Raw genomic sequence first — 23,568 nt, forward strand, 5'->3', positions numbered from 1 at the left:
TTACTGCCACATGATTGGCTGATTAGATATTTGCATTAACAAGCAGGTGTACCTAATAAAGTAGCTATTGACTGGATAATGAATATACAATGCCACAAATAATTCTATCTATCTATCTATCTATCTATCTATCTATCTATCTATCTATCTATCTATCTATCTATCTATCTATCTATCTATCTATCTATCTATCTATCTATGTATTTAACTTAACCAGAGATGATTTGGCCCAATGACCTGCACCACCCAGCAACCCACCTGCTTATCCCTTGCCTAATCACAGTACAATTTACGATGAACAATTAACCTACTAATCAATATGTCTTTGGACTGTGGGAGGAAAGTGGAGCACCCAGAGGAAACCCACTTGGTCATGGGGAGAATGTATAAACTCCTTACAGCTGGTGCTGGGTTTGAACTCTGAACTCCACCCGAAGCTGTAATAGTGTTGTGCAAACTGCTGCACTACCATGGCATCCCTATTTTGGAGACTGACCTCTTTGTTTTGTCTCTGTTTATGCCAATCTCACAAGACATTCTGAGAGTTCTGTTTTAAGCTCTCCTTTGTGCCTTTACCCTTTTCTTTTCCTTCTATCTTTATCATAATCATATGGCAGCATTTTCTTAAGATCTTCATTTGTGAATGATTTATTAACTGCAAAATAATATTCATTGTGTATATGATTTGGGGATCTATTTATACTGTGGCCTGGCAGAGGTAGCTTTACTCAAATGTGCCCTTTTAATGTTTCATGCTGACATATTATTTTCTCATTCACATTTTTTGCCTTAATCAGCACTAAAATATTTAATACTTGAAAATGTTTACAAATATCTGGAAATGATGCATTACTTGATCTTCCTGTCAACAGAAAGATTTCATGTTGGGAGAACTGGAGGCAGAAAAGCAAATGAAAAATTGTGCAGATCCAGAGAAAGTGGCATTCAAAATTTGTCAGATGTATCTGGATCCAAAAGCTGGACTGCTTCCCCTTCATTTTGCAGTTAGGTTTGCTGCAATTGCCTGTCTGTGCATCAGAAAGAAAAGACCCAAAATGAAAGAGGTAAATTTAAAAAAATGCCTTGCTATATGAAGAAGAAGAAAACATTTGGGGTTATTAGACAGATTTGTGGTGCTGGGAAAATTGACCATATTAACATTTAGCAAGTTAGGTAGATTACTTAAGGCAAGGGAGATACAGGAATATGGGGACAAGACAGTTATATAGAATTATAACTAGAGCTTCTGTAGAAGATAATTACCTACAAGGATTTGTTGGGTTGAATGTTCTGAGTTACATGTAATTATTGTAATACTGCATTGTTAGCAATGCTGTGCTTTGAAAATGAAGCATCTGTTTTCCTCGCAAACACGAGGAAATCTGCAGATGCTGGAAATTCAAGCAACACACACAAAATGCTGGTGGAACGCAGCAGGCCAGGCAGCATTTTGTGTGTGTTGCATCTGTTTTTCTGTAGGGTAACCGTTTAAAATAATTTCACCTATGATTTCAAATGTAAAATTGGGCACTGTTGCAGTGGCATCCAGAGTCACACAGATCCAATACAGAATTTCTCATTATCTCTCAGGGATTAGACTGCCTTGCTATTTAACCTCATTAAAGCCTGTCACTTGGGAAGGACTGTGGAATGCCCTCCTCAAGTTTAGCCCATAGAAATTTGGTCAATGAGGTCAAAAAAGCCAGAGTACTAACCAATCTCAATAAAGATGTTGTCGGATAATGGTGCCAGGGCAAGGTTTAATCAATGCCATTTGTAGATTGGACTCTAATTCACATTATGATGTGTTCTATTTTCTGGTCGTTCCTTTTCTTGGTTGCTATTTTTGGGTGATTTTTGAAGCCTGCAAATCACGAACCCTGAACTGAGCTGAAATATGCCTTTTGATTTTGTGTTTTATATTCTGTGTTTCTGCTCTTCTTTTTTGTTGCCATTTACATGATTTGGTTTTTCTTTGTGCACAGGGGAGGGGCATTTGATGTTTTTCTTTGAATGGGTTCCATGGTTCTTTGTTTTGTGGCTGTCAAATCTCAGGGTTGTATATTACATACGTATTTGTATAATAAATGTATTTAGAACCCTATAAAGACTGGAGTCAAACAAGACTATCATTGTCACACTTAATTCAAATTTTTCTCACTACAGTATTGTATGTCACCTACGTGTAGATAAGAATACATTTTTGAAGGTGTATCAGATTTCATTGCAGATGCCTTAATGCATTTTGTCTGTGGTGGTGCAATCTTCTCCTGTGAGGCCCTCTGTTGGTTGGAGTCATGCATGGATGTTGCGTGCTAGCCATCTACATGATACACAAGCCTGGGCAGTACGTTAGGAAGAGCAAGCTGTTGCCCATACAGCAGGCTCCTTCACTCCACACAGCCGATGAATTCAAAGGAATGGTAGACAGCTTGTCACCAGCAGTATTACGGGAGTTGCCAGTCAACGTTGAACTCAACTTTGGACTGCCTTAAGGACTCCATAACTTTCCCTTAGGGTTTATTCCCGAAGCCTTCCCCGTGAGTAGGTATAGTTGCAAGACAGCGGAGGTTTGAGATCAGAGTTTTCCTTCTCCTAGGTGAGCTGCCAACCACGGCTGGCGAGACCCATCTGCCTGAAAATCTCCTCTTCCATTGACTGAATCATTCAGTACAGAAGCAGACCACTAATGTTCATCTTGATGCGCATCCACTCTGATCTTATTTGTCTGCATCCCTGTGCCTTTCCTAATCAATTATCATTCAAATGCCTTTGAAACATAATTGTACCTGGCTCTATCACCTTTTCCGATAGCTTGGTTCAGGTAAGCACCACTATCTGCATGGAACAACCAGTAACTAGATACTTAGAAGATAGCATCTCTGCCTAGATTGTAATGCATGAAGAACTAACCTGTTAAATTGAGGAGTGATATAATGGAAACCATGTCAACCAAATTTGTTGTAGGATGAGTCATTGGCTGCACAATGATGTCATTGCCAGAATGGCTTTGGTATATTGTATTCTGTACCAACATCTTCAACTATTTGCTTTGCAATCTGAAATCTATCATCAATTTCTCCCTTAGATCAAAATCTGTAAGGCAAAAGCCAAGTATTACTTTAAATAACTTTTAAAAACTTTAAAAGCTTTTGATGAAAGGTGGTTGTGCAATAGTGTTATGATATTTATGTATAACACAATTTGAAAGTCTTGAGAATCCCGCATCGTCACATTTGGCAGAACAATTTTCTATATAAGATAACTATTTGCTTTGTAAACCAGCTAAGCCTTTAAAAGATGTCAATACTGTATCAATGTTGGTTAATATGGAAAATGAAAAAAGAATACATTCACAGTTTGATACAATATTTTAGAAAGAGAGTGGATTTTACTTCTCCTGATGGAGGTATGCAGTCCAAATATGTTCATTTCTTCTACAATCATATTACATGCATTGAGCCAGAGTTATCTAACATGTATTGTCTGTATTTTACAGGTTTACTCTCTGCTGGAAAGTCTAGAGCATGACCTTAATCACTATGATGTGCACAGCTCTCCTGAGGAGACAGATGATGTTGCATGCAAGCTAAATCAATTGGCCTTGTCTCCACTGGAAAAAAGGGAGATCCTCTCTCCTTTTCTGGACCCTAATAATGGTGTTAAGTTTTCACTACCCCAGAGTCCAACCATTTTCAAAGACTTAAAAGGAGACTCAGAACAGCCACCTGATCCAGAATTGCTTAATGTACCATGTGAATCAGATGAGTCTGACATGTTTTCTTCCTACCCTGAGCTGGAAAAGCCTTGCCATTTGTCTTACAAAGCATGCAATGTTAAGACAAAGTGTACGTACAGTGAGTACACCTGTTGCTGTAACAAATCTGAAGACAATTCAAAAATCAAAACACCTGGTCGCAGGCCCAACAGACATTTTGTTCAAGAATTATCTCCACCAAGATACAGGGTCTTAGATAAACCTTATGTTTCACATGACTATTCTAGTACTGCATCAAACGGTGTTTGTGAATTTGCTCCATATCCAAAAGGCAGGACAGCAAATACTTTGAACCACGTTGGAGACAACTACAAAGACTGTTCGAAGAACTATTGCTGTAGTTCTGATGATTCTCCTATGCTGTCTCTTCAGAGCAGAGACAAAGCAATAATCAATTCAGGATCTGCAAATTCAAAGACCCCCTCAAGAGATCTTTCCTACTGGAATTATAACATCAATGAACTCTGTCATGAAGCATGTGCTTCAGAGAATCCTGTGGGAAATTGCCCAGCAATGCCCAATGGCACGAGTCCAGGTAATGTTCAGGTCTGTGAAAGCAGATGTATGTGCACACAACTGAAAAGTATTCTGCCTTTGCTTCCTGGAAGTCTCACGTTTGGACACAGTCCCTTGAAGGTTAATGGCCTTGGTGTACCCAACCAATGCAGATCACTAGAGGACAAGTCAGGAGCACAAATGTGGCATATATATGTGTCTGTGGTGCATATATATAGTAAGGGTGCCTAAGACTTTTGCACAGTATTGTATTTGTGAAAGTGGGCAGAGTGAATTTGTAAATCTGGCAAGGGTGGAGCGCCATGGGAGGGGTGTGGGACAGATGGCAGAGAAGGAGTGCCCGGGGCAGTGGGTGGCACTAGTGGAGACACATCCAGCTCTTGGACACCAGGCAGGGTCCTTTGTTTCCAAACAATTGGTTTATTGATCATTACAAAATGTCTCTCTGGTGCTTCATGCTCCCTCTCCTCTCCCTTCACATTTTCACAACCATGATTCCTCTCTCCCTGTCCTCTTCCCACTCTTGGTCCACCATAGAGACCCATATCAGAATCAGGTTTATCATCACTCACATATGTCATGAAATTTGTTTTTGTTTTTTGCAGCAGAACCGTGCAATACATAAAATTACTGCAGTACTGTGCAAAAGTCTTAGGCCACTCTAGCCTATGTGTCTAAGACTGTAAAAAAAAATACAACAATGCACAGTACTTTAAAAAAACATTAAATTAAGTAATTATTTCAAAAAGAGAACAAAAACTACCTTGAGGTAGTGTTCAAGGGTTCATTGTTCATTCAGAAAGCAGATAGCAGTGGGCAAGAAGCTCTTCCTGAAATGTTAAGTGTCTTCAGAATCCCGTACCTCCTCGGACAGCAATGCGACAAGGACGTGTCGTGGGTGATGGGAGTCCTTAATAATGGATGTCAACTCTTGAGGCATATCCTTTTGACTGTGTCCTTGCTGCTGGGGAGGCTAGTGTATATGATGGAGCAGGCTGAGTTTACAAAGTTCTGTGGCTTGTTACAATCTTGTACATTGCACCCCCCCCCCATATCAGACGGTGATGCAACCAATTAGAATGCTCTCCAAGATACATTTGTCGAAATTTGTGAGTCTTTAGAGACATACCAAGTTCCTCAAACTCTGAATGAAATGTAGTTGCTATTCTGCCTTCCTTGTAATTACATCAATAAGTTGGACCTAAGATCGATCTCAGAGAAATTGACACCTAGGAACTTGAAGCTGCTTACCCCCTCATCCCTCGATGAGGACTGGTGTGTGCTTCCTTGACTTCCTCTTCCTGAGTAGTTTGTTGGTCTTACTGATGTTGAGTGCAAGGTTGTTGTTGTGACAACACTATACCAGCTGATTTATCTTGCTCCTGTATGTCTCCTCATCACCATTTACAACTCTGCCAATAGTGGTTGTGTATTCAGCAAATTTATAGATGGCATTTGAGCTGTACCAAGCCATGCAATCATGGACATAGAGAGAGTAGAGCAGTGGTCTGAGCACGCATCCTTGAGGTGCAGTGTTAGCGAGGAGGAGATGTTATTTCCAATCTGCACTGGCTGTGGTCTCCAGTGAGGAAGTCAGAGTTGCAGTAAAAGGTACAGAGCTTTGGACCTTATTGATTAGAACTGAGGATATGATTGTGTTGAAAACCGAGCTGTAATCAATAGACAGCAGTTTGATGTAGGTACTGCTATTGTCCAGGTGATCCAAGGCCGAGTGACACGCCAGTGAGATTGTATCTGCAGTAGACCTATCATGGCGATAGGCCAGCAGCAATGGCTCCAGAATCTTGCTTAGGCTGGAGTTGATTCAGGCCATGACCAACTTCTCAAAGGGAAAACAAGCCTTTATTTTCCCCAGTCACATTCTTGAAGAACAGGATCTGGGTCAGAACATCAACTGACCCCAACAGAAGTGAGCAGTCACAGCACTCCAGAGAAAATTTTTTTTAAAAGTAAATTGAAGTGTTAAAGTGTGCTGAAGAAAAGCCACCATCTGTGAGGTCTAAATCAAGAATCAACTTTATTCACCATACACATTTACATGTATTAATAATTTTCTGTGGTATGTTGGCACAACGTGCACCAAAAAACACCAATCTTCAACAACTCTAAAGAATAAAGAATTATATAAAAATAAAATCAGGGGTTTAAAATATGGACAGCAACATACACAAAATGCTGGTGGAACGCAGCAGGCCAGGCAACATCTATAGGGAGAAGCACTGTTGATGTTTCGGGCCGAGACCCTACGTCCTGACCCGAAACATCGACAGTGCTTCTCCCTATAGATGCTGCCTGGCTTGCTGCATTCCACCAGCATTTTGTGTATGTTGCTTAAATTTCCAGCATCTGCAGATTTCCTCGTGTTTGCTTTTCAAATATGGATATGGAATAAAATGTGCATTAATACATAAATGCCAGCATTTATTGACAATGAAGACAGCATTATAAAAAGTGGTTTAAAATGTTTACAGTACGTGCTGTGATTGAGGTAATAGAGGGGAGTCAGGAGGGCTGACTAGAATGGTTGATCAGATTAACTGCCTACCGGAAGAAACTTTTAAAATGGTGTGAAGTTTTTGTTTAAGAAGCTCGTGACACTGTTCAAGATTTCTGTTCTCTAGAAATCATCGGTTACAATAATTTTTATGGATGCCTTTATTTAATAGAGTTATTTAATAAATATTTGTCCCTGCTCTGAGACTGTTATTAGAACTGTACTTTGCCTTAAAAGTATATCTGATCTGAATAAATACAGAAAAGCATAAATGTTACTTAAATCTAATTTGTCGCATTTGTGGAGTGCATGGTGGGACAACTGACAAAAAGATTGATAACAAATTTGATTCAGGCTGCAACACAACAAGGACTGTTCAATAAACATCAGCGTATTTAACATCGGTTACAACTCATTGGGGGCCAAATCAGTAAAGTATTTAAAGAGCAAACACGAGGAAATCTGCAGATGCTGGAAATTCAAACAACACCACACACAAAATGCTGGTGGAACACAGCAGGCCAGGCAGCATCTATAGGGAGAAGCGCTGTCGACGTTTCGGGCCGAGAGCCTTCGTCAGGACAGACGAAGGGTCTCGGCCCGAAACGTCGACAGTGAAGTATTTAATAGCTGAGTATGTAAAAGTTCAATGTTTGTAAAGCTATAAATTTTATATCTATTTTTATTTGTATGAAGAGGGCTGGCAGTGGTTATATAGAGTTTGTATCCTTAATCAGTTTATATGATCATTTCAAACAATTCTTATCTAGATATATGGAATAAACTTGCGTCTTGGCATGGCTTCTCAGAAATGTTACTTTGTTGCACAAGGTGGTGTAATTGAGTTGAGGCTCCGTCGGTCAGAGTTGGCCATGGATATTGTGCTCCAGCTGTCTAGATATGCAAGCCTGGGCAACACGATATGGAGAGTAAGCTTTGCCCATTGTAGCAAGCCTCCCCTCTCCATGCATCTGATGAATCCAAAGGAGTAGTTGGTACCAGAAGCATCACAGGAGATGCCAGTCAGCATTGAACTCAATGTAGGACTGCCTTGGGGTCTCCAGCTCCAGACTTTTCCTTCTGGGTTTACTCCTGAAGCCTTCCCCATGAGTGGGAAGAATCGCAAGGCAGCAGAAGTTTGAGATCAGAGTTTTCCTTCCCCTAGACGAGCTGCCAACCATGGCAGATGAGCCCCATCTACCCGAAGCAACTGCTTTTTGCCACTGTTGCCCCTTCTCCTGTCAGTGGAAACGGTTCCACCGGGGTTATTAGCTAAACCACACACGAAGGCCAGAAGCTGGGCTTGGTTGTCAGAGGCTATTTGAGCCAGATGCTGTTGGGAGCATTTAATATGTACTGGGAGCTTGTCTGCATTTCCACCCCGGCTATAACAACCTTAAGTTCACAAATGGGCAGCACTACTTTCATGATCCTGTTTTAGGTCAGTGTTCCCTCTTATTAAAATGGGGAATACAATTTGTTTTGTGATAATTACCCAAGTGGTTATGCCACATTAAATTTCTTTGTCTTCATTTTACAGAAGTAACATTGTCTTCCTCAAGTATTGAGATCAATCCTCACAAAAAGAAACTAGTAGATAAAATCGTTTTATATGAAGAGGAACAGATCAATACTACTGAACTCCTCTCGGCTCCCTTTGTAACTGAGGGTATGTATGGTGGCTGCTTATTATCGGGGTGATTCATGTAATCCCCTCTTTGGAGGGCTTTCTTGCCATATTTGTTGTTGATAAATTTTGACCTGTATCACAACATAACTGATCATTGCCTCCCTATATCCAGTGTCTTTGAATGTGAGTGATCACTGAGTAGGTTTCATGGTGTGCCTGGGATAATGAAAAGAGAACCTTTCTCAGTTCACCTTTCAGTCATGCAAGAATTTCAGTGCCTGTTATCAAACAGGAGCAAAATATCATTGGAATTTGTATAATCTGTTGATGGATAAAGCCTAAAATATTGTTTCTTAAATGTTTATTCAGAGAGGTAGATTAACATCATTGAGGTAATAACTACTACAATGAAAGAGAAAATATGAAATTGTGTTGTCACATTGAATGTGCCAATGTAGATTTACAGACTGCTTTCTGATTGGCTGCTCTTGCTGATCATATCACCAATCAATTCTGAGTAGAATATTGTCCATATCAATGTTTGTACCTTCATAATTGCTTCCCAGGATTACAAACAGCAAATTTTAGCCTGGTATGCTGCAAAACTTCAGCTTGTTTTCAAATGTGAACATCAAGATTTAATATTAGATTATTTTTAAACAGAATGAACCAGAATGTTGAACTACAATAAAAAAGAACATGATGGAATTTATACAGTCAAGCCAGAAGTCTGAAGATACTGTATTTTCATTGTGTCCAAATGATAGGTTTATATGTTTCAATGGCTTCAAATATCTAATGATTGCAAATAATTTCATTTTGCACATGTGAAGAATTGACATAATGGGAACTGTTATTTTCAGAAAACATGACTTCCAATGAACAGCCCACTAAAATTACACTCAGAAAACACCACTCCAAGAGAACATCATTTATAACATTATCCCTAAGGCAATTAAGGTTTTAATGCAACAAACTTTCTGCTGCAGAAATAAAACAGATCAAACAGCATCTGTGGGGCAGAAATAATTGCCAATGTTATGGATTGAAACTGTTCTTCTTTCCCCTATACACTAGCTACTTCTCCTGTCTACTTTCAGTCCTGATGGACGGTTTCAATCTGAAACATTGACAAGTCCTCCCAGACAGATGTTGCTCAACCCTTCAAGTTCCTCCAACAGATTTATTGTAGCTTCTGCTGGTTCTGCTGTCTCTTGCATTTCTTATATTTAGCAATGAATAACTGCAAGTTTGAAAGGTAAGAAAACAAGTATATGTTGCTGCCCTTTTCAAAATTGATAAAGGAATCTGGACTTCCAATTTCAGAAGTCCAATACCACAAACTGTCTAAAAATTAATGCAATTAAAAAGATATAAACTAGTCTTAATACTACTTAATTTTTGTTCATCTTCACTGAAATATGTTGGGATGCTTTACTTAGAAACAATGGAAACTAAAGTGACGAATCATATAAACTTTAGAAATATCCTTTTTTGTGGAGTTTTAATCTAGCTTTTAACAAAGTGCATGACCAGCACCCTAAATATTTTTCATGGTGCAATAAAATGGACTGGTCTGATAGAAATGTTCTTAAACAATATGCAAAATCGGTTTATTGATATCAATTACAAGCTCTATTTTACATTTTCCAATATTTTAAAATTCATGAATGTCATTCAAAATCTCAACCATATAACCGTATAAACCATATAACAATTACAGCACGGAAACAGGCCATCTCGGCCCTTCTAGTCCGTGCAGAACGCTTACTCTCACCTAATCCCACTGACCCGTACTCGGCCCATAACCCTCCATTCCTTTCCTGTCTATATACCTATCCAATTTTACTTTAAATGACAATACCAAACCTGCCTCTACCACTTCTACTGGAAGCTCGTTCCACACATCTACCACTCTCTGAGTAAAGAAATTCCCCCTCGTGTTACCCCTAAACTTTTGCCCCCTAACTCTCAACTCGTGTCCTCTTGTTTGAATCTCCCCCTACTCTCAATGGAAAAAGCCTATCCATGTCAACTCTGTCTATCCCCCTCATAATTTTAAATACCTCTATCAAGTCCCCCCTCAACCTTCTACGCTCCAAAGAATAAAGGCCTAACTTGTTCAACATTTCCCTGTAACTTAGCTGCTGAAACCCAGGTAACATTCTAGTAAATCTTCTCTGTACTCTCTCTATTTTGTTGACATCTTTCCTATAATTCGGTGACCAGAACTGTACACAATACTCCAAATTCAGCCTTACCAATGCCTTGTACAATTTTAATATTACATCCCAACTCCTATACTCAATGCTCTGATTTATAAAGGCCAGCATACCAAAAGCTTTCTTCACCACCCTATCCACATGAGATTCCACCTTCAGGGAACTGTGCACCATTATTCCTAAATCACTCTGTTCTACTGCATTCTTCAATGCCCTACCATTTACCATGTATGTCCTATTTGGATTATTCCTATCAAAATGTAGCACCTCACACTTATCAGCATTAAACTGCATCTGCCATCGTTCAGCCCACTCTTCTAACTGGCCTAAATCTCTCTGCAAGCTTTGAAAACCTGCTTCATTATCCACAACGCCACCTACCTTAGTATCATCTGCATACTTACTAATCCAATTTACCACCCCATCATCCAGATCGTGATGTATATGACAAACAACATTGGACCCAGTACAGATCCCTGAGGCACCCCGCTAGTCACCGGCCTCCAACCTGACAAACAGTTATCCACCACTACTCTCTGGCATCGCCCATCCAGCCACTGTTGAATCCAATTTACTACTTCAATATTAACACCTAACAATTGAACCTTCCTAACTAACCTTCCGTGCAGAACCTTGTCAAAGGCCTTACTGAAGTCCATATAGACAACATCCACTGCTTTACCATCGTCAACTTTCCTCGTAACCTCTTCAAAAAATTCAATAAGATTTGTCAAACATGACCATCCATGCACAAATCCATACTGACTCTTCCTAATCAAATCCTGTCTATCCAGATAATTATATATACCATCTCTAAGAATGCTTTCCATAATTTACCCACCACTGACGTCAAACTGACAGGCCTATAATTACTAGGTTTACTCTTAGAACCCTTTTTAAACAATGGAACCACATGAGCAATACACCAATCCTCCATACCATCCCCGTTTCTAATGTCATTTGGAATATTTCTGTAAGAGCCCCTGCTATTTCTACACTAACTTCCCTCAAGGTCCTAGGGAATATCCTGTCAGAATCTGGAGATTTATCCACTTTTATGTTCCTTAAAAGCGCCAGTACTTCCTCCTCTTTTATCGTCATAGTTTCCATAACTTCCCTACTTGTTTCCCTTACCTTACACAATTCAATATCCTTCTCCTTAGTGAATACCGAAGAAAAGAAATTGTTCAAAATCTCCCCCATCTCTTTCAGCTCCACACATAGCTGTCCACTCTGATTCTCTAAGGAACTAATTTTATCCCTCACTATCCTTTAGCTATTACTATAACTGTAGAAACCCTTCGGATTTATTTTCACCTTAACCACATTAATGTTATTTAAAAGTTAATTTGTTGTAAGCCTGAGCTATGCAAGGGCCAAACCGCAATATAAGCTTCATTACAAGTGTTTCTAAAATGGCAACGGCTTAATAACAGACTATGTCAGTTGGCCTGCCCATAAACTGGCAAGGGTATTGTAAAATTTGTGCAATGCATCAAGAAATGCTTTTAGCACATTACATTGAGGAGCCTACCTGGATAGAGGCTACTTTAGATTTGGGCTGAGGAGGGTTAAATCAGAGATCTTGTGGTTAAGGATCCCCTCAGGAATCTTTATCTTGTAGATTCAATCACCAACAAAATGTTAGATCTCCACTAAAAGGATGAACACCTTAGGGCAGTCTAGCGCCTTCAATTTAGGCAATTTTATTCCAGTTTTCTCCCGCATTCCAAAGATGTATGGGTTAGTAGGGTAATTGGTCACATGGCTGTAATGGGATCATGTGGGCTTATTGGACAAGAAGGGCTTATTAATGTGCCATATCTCGAAATAAAATAAAACTATAATTGTATAGAACATTACAGTACAGGCCCGTTGGCCCCCATGATGTGCCAACCCTTTAACCTACTCCAAGATCAATCTGACCCTTTCCTCCCATACAGCTCTCCACTTTTCATTCATCCAAGTACCTATGTAAGAGTTTCTTAAATATCCCTAATGTATCTGCCTCCACTACCAATCCAGCAGTGTATTAAATGCACCCACCACTCTCTGTGTAAGAAAAAATACTTATCTCTGACATCACCCCTCCATACTCCCCTACCAACACCTTAAAAGTTATGCCCCCTTGTATTAGCCATATATGGGATGTCCTGGGGAAAAGTCTCTGGTGTCCACTCAATCTATGCTTCTCAGATTGGAAAGCAGCCAATGTGATTTCCTTGTTCAGAAAGGGCAAAAGGGAAGGAACTACAGACAATTAGTTTAGCAGCTATCTATAAATCTATCTACATACAGTGGGGAATTGGCCCTTGCAGCCTTTTGAGTCACACTGCCCAGAAATCTCCCGATTCAATCCTAGCCTAATTACAGAAAAATTTACAGTGACCAACTAACCTACCAACCAGTATGTCTTTGGACTGTGGGAGTAAACCAAAGCAGTCGGAGGAAACCCAGGTGGTCAAGGGGAGAATACACACACTCCTTACAGGCGGTGATGGGAAATAGACCCGAGTCATTGGTACTGTAAAGCATTATGCTACTGTGCCACCCCATTATTGGCAACATACTAGAGTCAATATTCAAAAAAGGAAATACTGTAGCTAATTATTTAGGAAATCTGAATATAATTAAACCTATTTGACATGGTTTTATGAAATGTAAATCATATTTGGCAAATCTTTCAAACTCTTTGAGGATATAACAGGGAGAGTTGATAGAGGGGAACCTGTAGACGCAGTGTATTTAGATTTTCATATCACATTTGACTAGGTGCTACATAGGAGGCTGGTATATAAATTAAAAGCCATGGTATTGTAGGACATGTTGGAACAGATTGAAAGCTGTCTGTATCAGAGAACTGAGTGTTAGAATAAAGAGGTCCTGTTTCAGATTGGAAGGAGGCAACAAGTGCATTACAACAGGCATCGGCTCTTGGCTTTCAATTCTACGCTATTTACATTAGTGACCTGACAGAAGGAACAGTATATACATTTTCACTTTTGCTAATGATATGAAAATATGGGAAATGGCACAAAGTGATAAGGTACTGTGATTTAGCAACAGGATATAGATAGATAAATAAAGAGAGCAGGCTAAAGACTTGCAAATGGTATTTAATATCCAAATGGAGTGAAACTACATATGAGTGAGGTACATAGGAATTTCTCCCCACAGAAAGTGGCAAATCTCTAGAATTCTCTGCCCTGGCAGTTGATGGGAGCTGACTTATTGTAAGTATTTAAAATGAGCTTTTCTATTCTTTATACAGATTTTCTGCATGGATAAAAAAATGACTCGTAGATCAAGTAAAACTACTTCTTGCACAGGAATTAGAAACCTAATTTCTCTCATGTCCCTGTTGTTGTTGTTGAGCCCTTAGTTCCCAGTGGAGCGTAGGCCATCGATGACCTCCCGTCTCTGTCATCCTTTGTTCTGAGCCAGTATCTGGAGGGTGGACCAGAATCTAATTCTGACCTCAATGTCTCTCCTCTATGTATTCTTTGGACATACCTTTTTCCTCTTTACTGGGGGGATTCCATTTTAATGTTGCCTGGTAATGTCGCTGTTTGGCTTCCTCAATGTCTGGCCAATCCACCTTCATTTCCATTTTTGTATCATTTCCATATTTCCATATTTGTATCTCAATGGATTCCTGGTTGGTGTTTTCCCACAGTGGTTACATTGTCAGTCTACCTGAAGTTTAGGATCCTTCTCAGGCACTGGTTGATAAAAGCCTACAGTTTTTGTAGTGTCTGTGTTATTCTCAAGGTTTCAGAGCCATATAGGAAACACTGCTTATGTTAAATGTTAAACACTGCTTTAACATTTGAGTTGAAGATTCTGATTTTGGTTTTCCTTAATTTGACTCTGGATGTCCACACATTTTTCAAGATGTTGAAGACTACTCTGGCCTTGTTGACCCTGACGTTGATCATCCTCATCCCTTCCACCATATGTACTCACAATGCTTCCAAGATAGACAAAGGAAGTCATTTCTTCCTGTGCTGAATCTCTCAACACTATGGTCTATTGTTGGTGCAGTTTGGCTTCATCACTTTTGTTTTATCTACATTTGATCTTAGACCCAGCATGGCGGAGTTAGCGGTCAAGGGTGTTGATTTCTCTTACATCTGTTGGTTAGAGCTAGACAGTAGGGTGATGTCATCTGCAAATTCTAGGTCATTGAGTTACTGCTGGATATTCCACTGGATTCCATTTCATTTTTGACTTGTCTGTTTCATAACCCAGTCTATTCCCAATAGGAACAGGAAAGGAGCCATCAAACATCCCCGCTTCATCCCAGTGTTGACAGCAAAGCTTTCTGACAGTTTTCCTGCATGTATGACTTTGCATGACATTGTAGGAGTTCCTAAAGATATTGATAAATTTCTGCAGTATTCCATAATGTTTTATAAGTTTCCATAGGGTGTTTCTGTCTAAGCTATCGAAGGCTTTCTCATAGTCAATGAAGCTGAATTTCTTTTGACTGACTGTTCTATGATTATTCTTAAGTAGCTATCTGGTCCATGCAGGAGCAATCTTTCCTAAAATCTGCTTGCTGGTCCCATAATGTTGTGTCAACAGCTTGTTGAAGGTGTTGCAGAATAATTCTGTTTAGCACCTTTCCAACCACAGACGTTAAAGATATACCTCTATAGTTTTTAGTCTTGTGGGTGACGATCTTTGGAAGCTTGATTATGTGACTTTCCTTCCACTCTTGTAGTACCTCTTCTTTGTCCAAGATGTTGCAGAACAAGGTATATAGGATATCTGCCAAAAGTTTAGGGTCTGCCTTCAATGCCTCTGGTTGTATGCTGTCTGGGCCAGCTCCTTTTCCTGACTTTAGCCTCTTGATTGCCTGTATGATTTACTTCTTTGATGGCTTGGCACAGTTGACATCCAAGTCTGATAGTGCTTCTGGATTCTGGAGGAGTTGGTCTGCTCAGAAGCTCATTGAAGAACTGTACCCTACGTCAGAGCTGTTCATCTTTTTTAGTTGAGTCATCTCCATCCTTATCCTTCACTTGGGTGTTGATCTGGTTGAATTTGCCTGCTAATTTCTTGGTAGTATCATATAGTTCTTTCGTATTCCCGTTTGTTGAGGCTTCTTCTGCTTGGGACACAAGGGTGCTGATGTACTCTCTCCTGCCCCTCTTGATGTTTCTGCTTGCTTTCTTGTGCGCTCTGTCATTTTCTCTCTGTGCCTCCGCTTTCTCATTCCTATTTCTGCTTCTAATGCATTTTTTTCAGTGTTCTCCTCTTCTTGACTGCTTCCATCATCCCTGGTGTTAAATAGATTCTTGATTGGTCAAGGCATGAAGAGATACAAGAAGGTACGAGATTAGGGATGAGAAGAAAATTGGATCAGCCATGATGAAGTGGCAGAGTACACTCAATCAGCCAAATGGCCTAATTCTGCTCCTGTATCTTATGCTCAAGTGTCCTTTTCCCAGCACTTCCTCACAAGTTTAATTTACTGCCTCTTTGACAGCAGTCTATTCATCTTCGATATTTAGGTCCTCAATTACCAGGAAGCTGTTGGAAAGTGTGAGGACCAATCTGTAAGTTGTTTCTTTGTCTTTCAGGTAGTTCATATTGTTCTTCAGTCACTGATTGGGTGGTGCGTGGCTTCTTTTTAGCTTCATTTGTACTTTGCAAATTAGAAGATGGTGGCCTGATCCTGCATCTGCACCACGCTTCACTCTTACATCATGGACTGACCTTCGAAACTTCTTTGAGATGCATACGTAGTCAATCTGCTTCTCTGTTACTTTGTTTGGTGACAGCCATGTTGCCTTGTGTATTTGCTTGTGTGGGAATAAGCTTCCTCCAATAACTAGCTTGAAGTCAGCACAAGTTTCAGCAAATTATTCCCCATTTTTGTTCATTTCTCTGAGACCATGTTTCCCCGTCACCTGCATTATCCCTGCCTCTTTTGGGTTTAATCACAATGGTCACATCTTTTTCTTTCCTCTGCTGATGTCTCCACTGAGTGTGTTGTAGAACTCGAATTTGTCTTCTTCACTAGCATTTTTTGTTGATGCATAACATTGTAAAACTGGAGCTGTTACCTTCTTGTGCTTGGTTTTAAAGCTAGCAGTGATGATTCTGGAACTGATGGCTCCCATGCGATCATGGCTGTATGTGCTTCTGGTGTCATCACGAAGGCTACACCCTCTGTATGTGGTGCATCATTGCTCTGATGGCCTGAGTAGATGATACTTATCTCACCTGTCAGTCGAGCCTCTGTAGGTGACGTCCATTTTGTCTCACTCAATCCAAGAATTGACAGTTTGTACCTTTTCATCTCATTTGCTATGATGGTAGATTTTCCTGCCTGGTAAATGGTTACCAAGGTTGGTATGGACAGTGGGGACAAAAGAGTTGTTGGCTGCACAGGATCCTGATGACTTTCCCTGCCCTGTGTCATGTGCTCACTTGATAATGAGCCTCTTTTCACAAAGTTGACAGTATGGTTGGAGTTCATCAATGTTACTGTAATCTGTTGTATCTACGGTACAGGGGATTAGCCTATATAGCTTCACCAGAGCGAGCATGTTGGCTGGCCTTACCCGTTCCAACTTCTCACGACTGGGACATGGGGTGGACTTTGAGAGGTTCTTGCATCTCTGTAGTACTAATATATTCTTGGCTTTTATTTTACATTTGTGCATTTTTCAGATCTTTTACTTAGTAAATCTAAAAATCTAGACCGTAACATTTCATATTTCTTCTGTTTGCTCATATCATTATTCCTAGAGTACCCCACTTCAAACTAGACTCCCTAAAACCATATTCAAAAGCTGTGAATTTTGAAATGGCTAAATCACAATCTAAAAGTGATTTTTTTTTTAGTTTTTCAGTTATTAGAAGTATTTGATGGCTGACTATGTAAAAAGGTTAATATGTTATTATCATATTTCAAAAAAGTCAAGACCTATCAGGGCTATCCCGTTCATAAATATCCCATTTAATGCCTCTAGACCCACAGATGGAGGCTTCTGAATAACACGGGGAATTAGAAGTCTTTCAGTTAAAATAAATTCATCCTTATTTTTATGTCTGTTCCTGAGGTTATGTTGCATTACTATATGTTCTTGTTTACTTTATGTTTAATTTAAGTGCTAACTGCCAGACTCCAGGTTCCATCTTTAGAAAAGGCAGAGTTTTCCAATCTCAGCTGGAGTACTGAATAAGGCTTTAGTATCTCTGGATTAGTGAAGTTTCTACACCTGATCAACACATCTCCTGAAAGTATCTGTGTGTGAATATCAAATAACTGCAGGATTAAACTGGGTTCAGTAACCTCTACTATTAAGCAAAGTATTTGAAAGGAAGAACAGAGATTGGAGAATCATTAAAGTTTTATTAGGAGCTGATACAAGCTGCTCATTTATCTTTTTTTTTCAGAAATTAGCACAAAGCAGTTTGAAAATTTAAAGTTAAAAAAGAAACAAGTCTCTTATTTTTATTCTTGATGTAGGAAGATTCACAATGCAGGTGACTAAAGAGCAGTTTTGTTTTTATGAAATTATTGATCATCACTGTTCCAGGCCATTCTGATAAGGCGATAGGAATCACTTTGTTATTCTAAATCTGACAATACCAGATAGACTGCACATTCTAATCAATCTAAGTGACGCTTTTTATTTATTTTATTTAGTGATACAGTGTGGAGAAGGCCCTTCTAGCCCTTCGAGCTGTGCAACCCCAGCAACCTCCAACAACACAGAATTAACCATAACTTAATCATGGGACAATTTACAAGGACCAATTAATCTACCCGGCACATCTTTGGACTGTGGGAGGAAAGCGGATCACATGGGGAAAACCTACACTTCCATGGGGAGGACATACAGACGGCGCTGGAATTAAACTCCGATGCCCAGAGCTGTAATAACATCACACTAACTGCTACGTTACCGTGGTGTACAATGCTGTTGAACTACTGAGTAAAAATAAGTTGATGAAACAGTTCATTGCATCAAAACTATATTATAGCTTTGTAAATTGTTGTAGTTCCAACTGATCCAAAGTAAACTGATTGCTTCCTAACCTTGTATAAACTGATCTGCAGACGCTACAGCAGAATGGCCTCTAATTGACTAGAAAGTAGTTCCAGTTAAGCTTTCTTGGCATAGTTAATGTCTTTTTTTAACAAATTCTATGACAAGGATATGCCATGAATCTCAAATCACCACAAATTTTGGTCAGGAGGATAAAAAGAAACTTACCATTAATCTTTGCGTGAGTTTTGAAGAAAAACACTGCATTTTGGCTATTATAACTAATTAAATTCACAGTAGAGAGTTGAGTTTGGTGTTTAACAATGCAAAAACTTTTCTCATAACTAATTCTACATTCTTGTAAAATGAGTCAACCTCAGAGTGCCACAAAAATAATTGAAATTGTGGAATTGTCCTTCTGCATGAAGTTTCTAAACATCTTAAATTATAACTTTTTCACTTTGGTCTTTCTTACCTATCTTCCCCTCTGTTTTCTTATCTAGCTTGTCCTGTTTTCATCAGTTACTTTTTTATTTTGTTCTTTGTCCCTAAATACACTTGGTTAAGAGATAACTCATGTTTCATTTAACTCCTGGGTACCTTGTTATTTTCTAACAGTGCCAATAATTTGCAGCTGCAAAATCTTTTAGAGCAAAAGAAATTAAAAATAACATAATAGGGCATAATAAGGTAAAAAAAATAAACATAATAGGGTTTGAGATGTGCTATTCTGGGAAATTCTGGAAGATGCTGATTATCAGGCTGAATTTTAAGATTGTTGATTCCTTTTATAAACTCATGATTTTGGATATTGATATTAACCTCAGTATGCTGCAAAATCTTATTTAAATAAATCATATGAAATCCTTGTAAAATATTTTATGTCAATCTTTTAATCATATTTAAAAGTAAGATTAATAAACTCAGCAATGTTAGTTGAAAATATGCTTGTAATGAGAGAACAGCAGGTTCCTGTTTTTAAAAATTAAGCTATTAAAAATAAACAAACTCGTGTTTTCTTTTTTTGTGTAAACAGAGGATGTTATAAATGTGAGCATGGGAAAGCACAAGATAATATCTGTGAGGTAGAGCTTAGTTCACCAGATCACAACAGCACCACCAATACAACAGTTTTCATAGTCCTATCAGGGTGTATTACTAGTTAATAAATTGCTGTATTCAGACAGGTGTAGAAGAGTCAAAACAATGATTATCACATCAGTGGTTAGCAATGAATAGATCTGAGGGTAATGGGCCAGCAGGAGATGTACAGACAAATCAGCAGTACTGAAGATGTGGGTGAGAGTCCATGATTTGGGATGAAGAGTCCTGGCCAAAACATCTAGGCAATGTCGAGCTTGGAATTAATTGAAATGGGTCTAAACTAAGGGCTCGGCACAGAACCCATAGTTCAGGATCAGACATTTTGGTTCACCATGTCCATGCCGACTATCATAATCCCATTTACCAGCATTTAGTCTGTACTGAATGCTTCTTAAATTGTGAGATTACCTGCTTCTGCCACTCAAGCAGTGCATTCCAGATTCAGTAAACATTGTTTCTCAGATTTCCTCTTAATCTCTAACTCCTCATCTTAAATCTATGTCCTTGCCTTACATCTGCTATGGGATGAAGTTACTCTAAGCCACCCATAATTTTATGTATCTCTACTAGGCCAAACCCTAGCCTCCATTTCTCCAGGGAAAACAAATGTAGCCTGTCTGATATATCCTCATAAAAAACGTTGCATCCTAGGCAAATATTGTGTACTTCTCCTCTACAACCTCAACTAATCATGTTCTTCCTATAGTACAGTGACCAGAAATGCACACAATATGTAGCCTAACCAATGCTTTAAGTTGTATAAAGACCACCCTGCTCTTATATTGCACCAACTAATGAAGGCTAGTTTCCTGAATGCTATCTTCACTATTCTATCCTGTGGTCACCTTCAGAGAACTTTGGATGTATACCCAAATCCTTTTGTTCTTCAATACTCACTGGGTTCCTACCATTCATACTATGCAGTATGTCCTACCATATTAGCCTCTCCTCCCCATCCCACCACCTGCAATTAATGCATAATAAGCAAGGGTCACAGCACATTTTAGATCCACTTTGTCAACTTGCTTTGGATCCCCTTTGCTTTAGCCTTAGCCTGTGGAAACAATTTTTCATGGGGCACCTTCTGAAAGCCTTACTAATGGCTGTTCCCATCAAAAATAAGTATACCGTTTTGGATACTGTTGGTGGGGATGACCTACCAGGAACAAGCTGCAGTGGTCCTGTCTCTGGCACTGAGGTTGGACCCTCGACTAGGAAGGGGAGGAGGGAAGAGAAGAGAGCGGTATCGATAGGGGATTCTATAGTCAGGGGGGCGGATAGGAGATTTTGTGGGGAAGATTGGGAGTCTCGGATGGTATGTTGCTTCCCTGGTGCCGGGGTCCGAGACATCTCAGATCGGGTGCAGGTTATTCTCGAGAGGGAGGGCAAGAATCCAGATGTTGTGGTCCATGTAGGGACCAATGACGTGGGTAGGATGAGTGAGGGGGTCCTGCGTAGGGAGTTCAGGGAGTTAGGTGCGAAGCTGGAAGAGCAGGACCTCCAGGGTAACAATCTCAGGATTGCTACCTGTGCCACGTGTGAGTGAGGCAAGGAACAGAAAGATTATAAAGATTAATAATCTGAGAGGATGAGGCTGAGAGGATGGTGCAGGAGGGAGAGCTTCAGGTTTGTAGATAATTGGGCTTTGTTCCAGGGAAGGTGGGATCTGTTCCGAAGGGACGGTTTACACCTGAACTGGAGCGGTACTAACATTCTTGCAGGGAAGTTTACTAGTGCTTCTTGGGAGGGGTTTAAACTAAATTTGCAGGGGGTGGGGATCCAGAATGTGAGAGAGGATAGCGAGAGGAAGAATAAAGGACAGGTGGGGACTACACGGTTCCGGAATATTAAGTGTGTAGTAGAGAAAGGTGAGGCGGAACAAGTGATAAGGAGGACACATATACAGAGGGATGGTCTGACGGAACATGAAGTTAAATGTGTTGAAAGAATAAGTAAATTTAGGAAGGACAACAAAATTCTAGGGGCGTATAGCCCGATGGGAGTTTGGGGAGCTGGGTTAAGCACAATAGGCAGCAATTCAAACAGAGCGAGGAGAAATGGGCTAAAAATTCTATATCTGAATGCACAAAGTGTCAGAAATAAGGCGGATGAGCTTGAAGCTCAGGTGCGAATGGGTAACTATGATGTTGTTGGGATAATGGAGACATGGCTGCAGGGAGACCAGACCTGGGAAATGAATGTAGAAGGGTATACGTGCTATTGTAGGGACAGAAATGTGGGCAGAGGGGGTGGGGTGGCCCTGTTGGTGAGGAATGAGATTCAGTCCTTTGCAAGGAGGGACATAGGGTCAGGAGAAGTAGAGTCTGTGTGGATAGAACTGAGGAACAGTAAGGGCAAAAGGACCCAAATGGGTGTTGTCTACAGGCCACCAAACAGTAGCATGGATATTGGGTGCAAGTTGAATAGGGAGTTAACATTGGCATGTGGCAAAGGTAATGTCGCAGTAGTTATGGGGGATTTCAACATGCAGGTGAATTGGGAGAATCAGGTTGGTGCTGGACCACAGGATAGGGAGTTTGTAGAGTGCCTACGGGGTGCATTCTTGGAACAGCTTGTACGAGAGCCGACCAGGGACAAGACTATTCTGGATTTAGTGTTATGTAATGAACAGGATTTGATAAGCGATCTTACAGTAAAGGAGCCATTAGGAGGTAGTGATCATAATATGATAAGTTTTTATCTGCTATTTGAGAAGGATAAGGGCAGCTCGGAGGTGTCAGTGTTGCAACTGAACGGGGAAACTATGGAGCCATGAGGGAGGAGCTGGCCAAAGTTGACTGCATGGATAGCCTAGCAGAAAAGACAGTGGAACAGCAATGGCAGGTATTCTTGGGAATAATGCACAAGATGCAAAATCAGTTCATCCCCCCAGAGAAGGAAGGATTCAAAGGGGGGAAAGGGGCCACAGTGGTTGACAGAGGAAGTCAGAGATTGCATAGCATTAAAAAAAAAGGAAGTATGACAGAGCTAAGGTGAGTGGGAGGACAGATGATTGGGAAGTTTTTAAGGAACAACAGAACTTAACTAAAAAGGCAATACGGGGAGAAAAAATGAGGTACGAATGCAAGCTAGCCAGGAATATAAAGGAAGATAGCAAAAGCTTTTTTAGGTATGTGAAGAGTAAGAAGATAGTTAAGAACAATGTTGGGCCCTTGAAGAATGAATTGGGTGAAATTGTTATGGGAAACAGAGAAATGGCAGAAGAATTTAATGAGTACTTTAGATCTGTTTTCACTAAGGAAGACACAAGCAATCTCCCAGATGTATGGATGGGCCAAGGACATGGGGTAACAGAGGAAATGAAACAGATTGACATTAGGAAGGAAACGGTGATGAGTAGACTGATGGGACTGAAGGCTGACAAATCCCCAGGTCCAGATGGTCTGCATCCTAGGGTACTAAAGGAGGTGGCCCTGGAAATTGCGGATGCGTTGGTAATCATTTTCCAATGTTCCTTAGATTCAGGATCAGTTCCTGAGGATTGAAGAATGGCTAATGTTATCCCACTTTTTAAGAAAGGAGGGAGGGAGAAAACAGAGAACTATCGACCTGTCAGCCTGACATCGGTGGTGGGGAAGATGCTAGAGTCTATTATTAAGGATGAAATAGTGGCATATCTAGATAGCAGTGATAGGATTGGGCCGAGCCAGCATGGATTTACCAAGGGTAAATCATGCTTGACTAATCTGTTGGAGTTTTTCGAGGATGTAACCAGGAAGTTGGGGGAGATCCAGTGGATGTAGTGTACCTCGATTTTCAGAAGGCATTTGATA

At 40.1% G+C, this 23,568-nt stretch overlaps 1 protein-coding gene across 3 annotated transcripts in view; it reads left to right on the forward strand.

Moving 5' to 3' along the window:
- LOC140741924 (interleukin-1 receptor-associated kinase-like 2) overlaps window positions 1-18,819 on the forward strand; it is a 71,722-nt gene extending 52,903 nt beyond the window's left edge. For 2 of the 3 annotated variants that reach the window (XM_073072493.1, XM_073072492.1), the window contains 4 exons: window positions 873-1,064; window positions 3,500-4,313; window positions 8,350-8,478; window positions 18,328-18,819. In XM_073072493.1, coding sequence (XP_072928594.1) covers window positions 873-1,064; window positions 3,500-4,313; window positions 8,350-8,478; window positions 18,328-18,413 — 1,221 coding nt within the window. In that variant the 3' untranslated portion in view covers window positions 18,414-18,819. Of the gene's footprint in view, window positions 1-872; window positions 1,065-3,499; window positions 4,314-8,349; window positions 8,479-9,516; window positions 9,698-18,327 lie in introns of all 3 variants that reach the window. The other variant, XR_012102172.1, reaches the window with a different exon arrangement.
- Window positions 18,820-23,568: the final 4,749 nt, after the last annotated feature.

This window comes from Hemitrygon akajei, chromosome 19 (assembly GCF_048418815.1).
Source record: "Hemitrygon akajei chromosome 19, sHemAka1.3, whole genome shotgun sequence".
NCBI lineage: Eukaryota > Metazoa > Chordata > Chondrichthyes > Myliobatiformes > Dasyatidae > Hemitrygon > Hemitrygon akajei.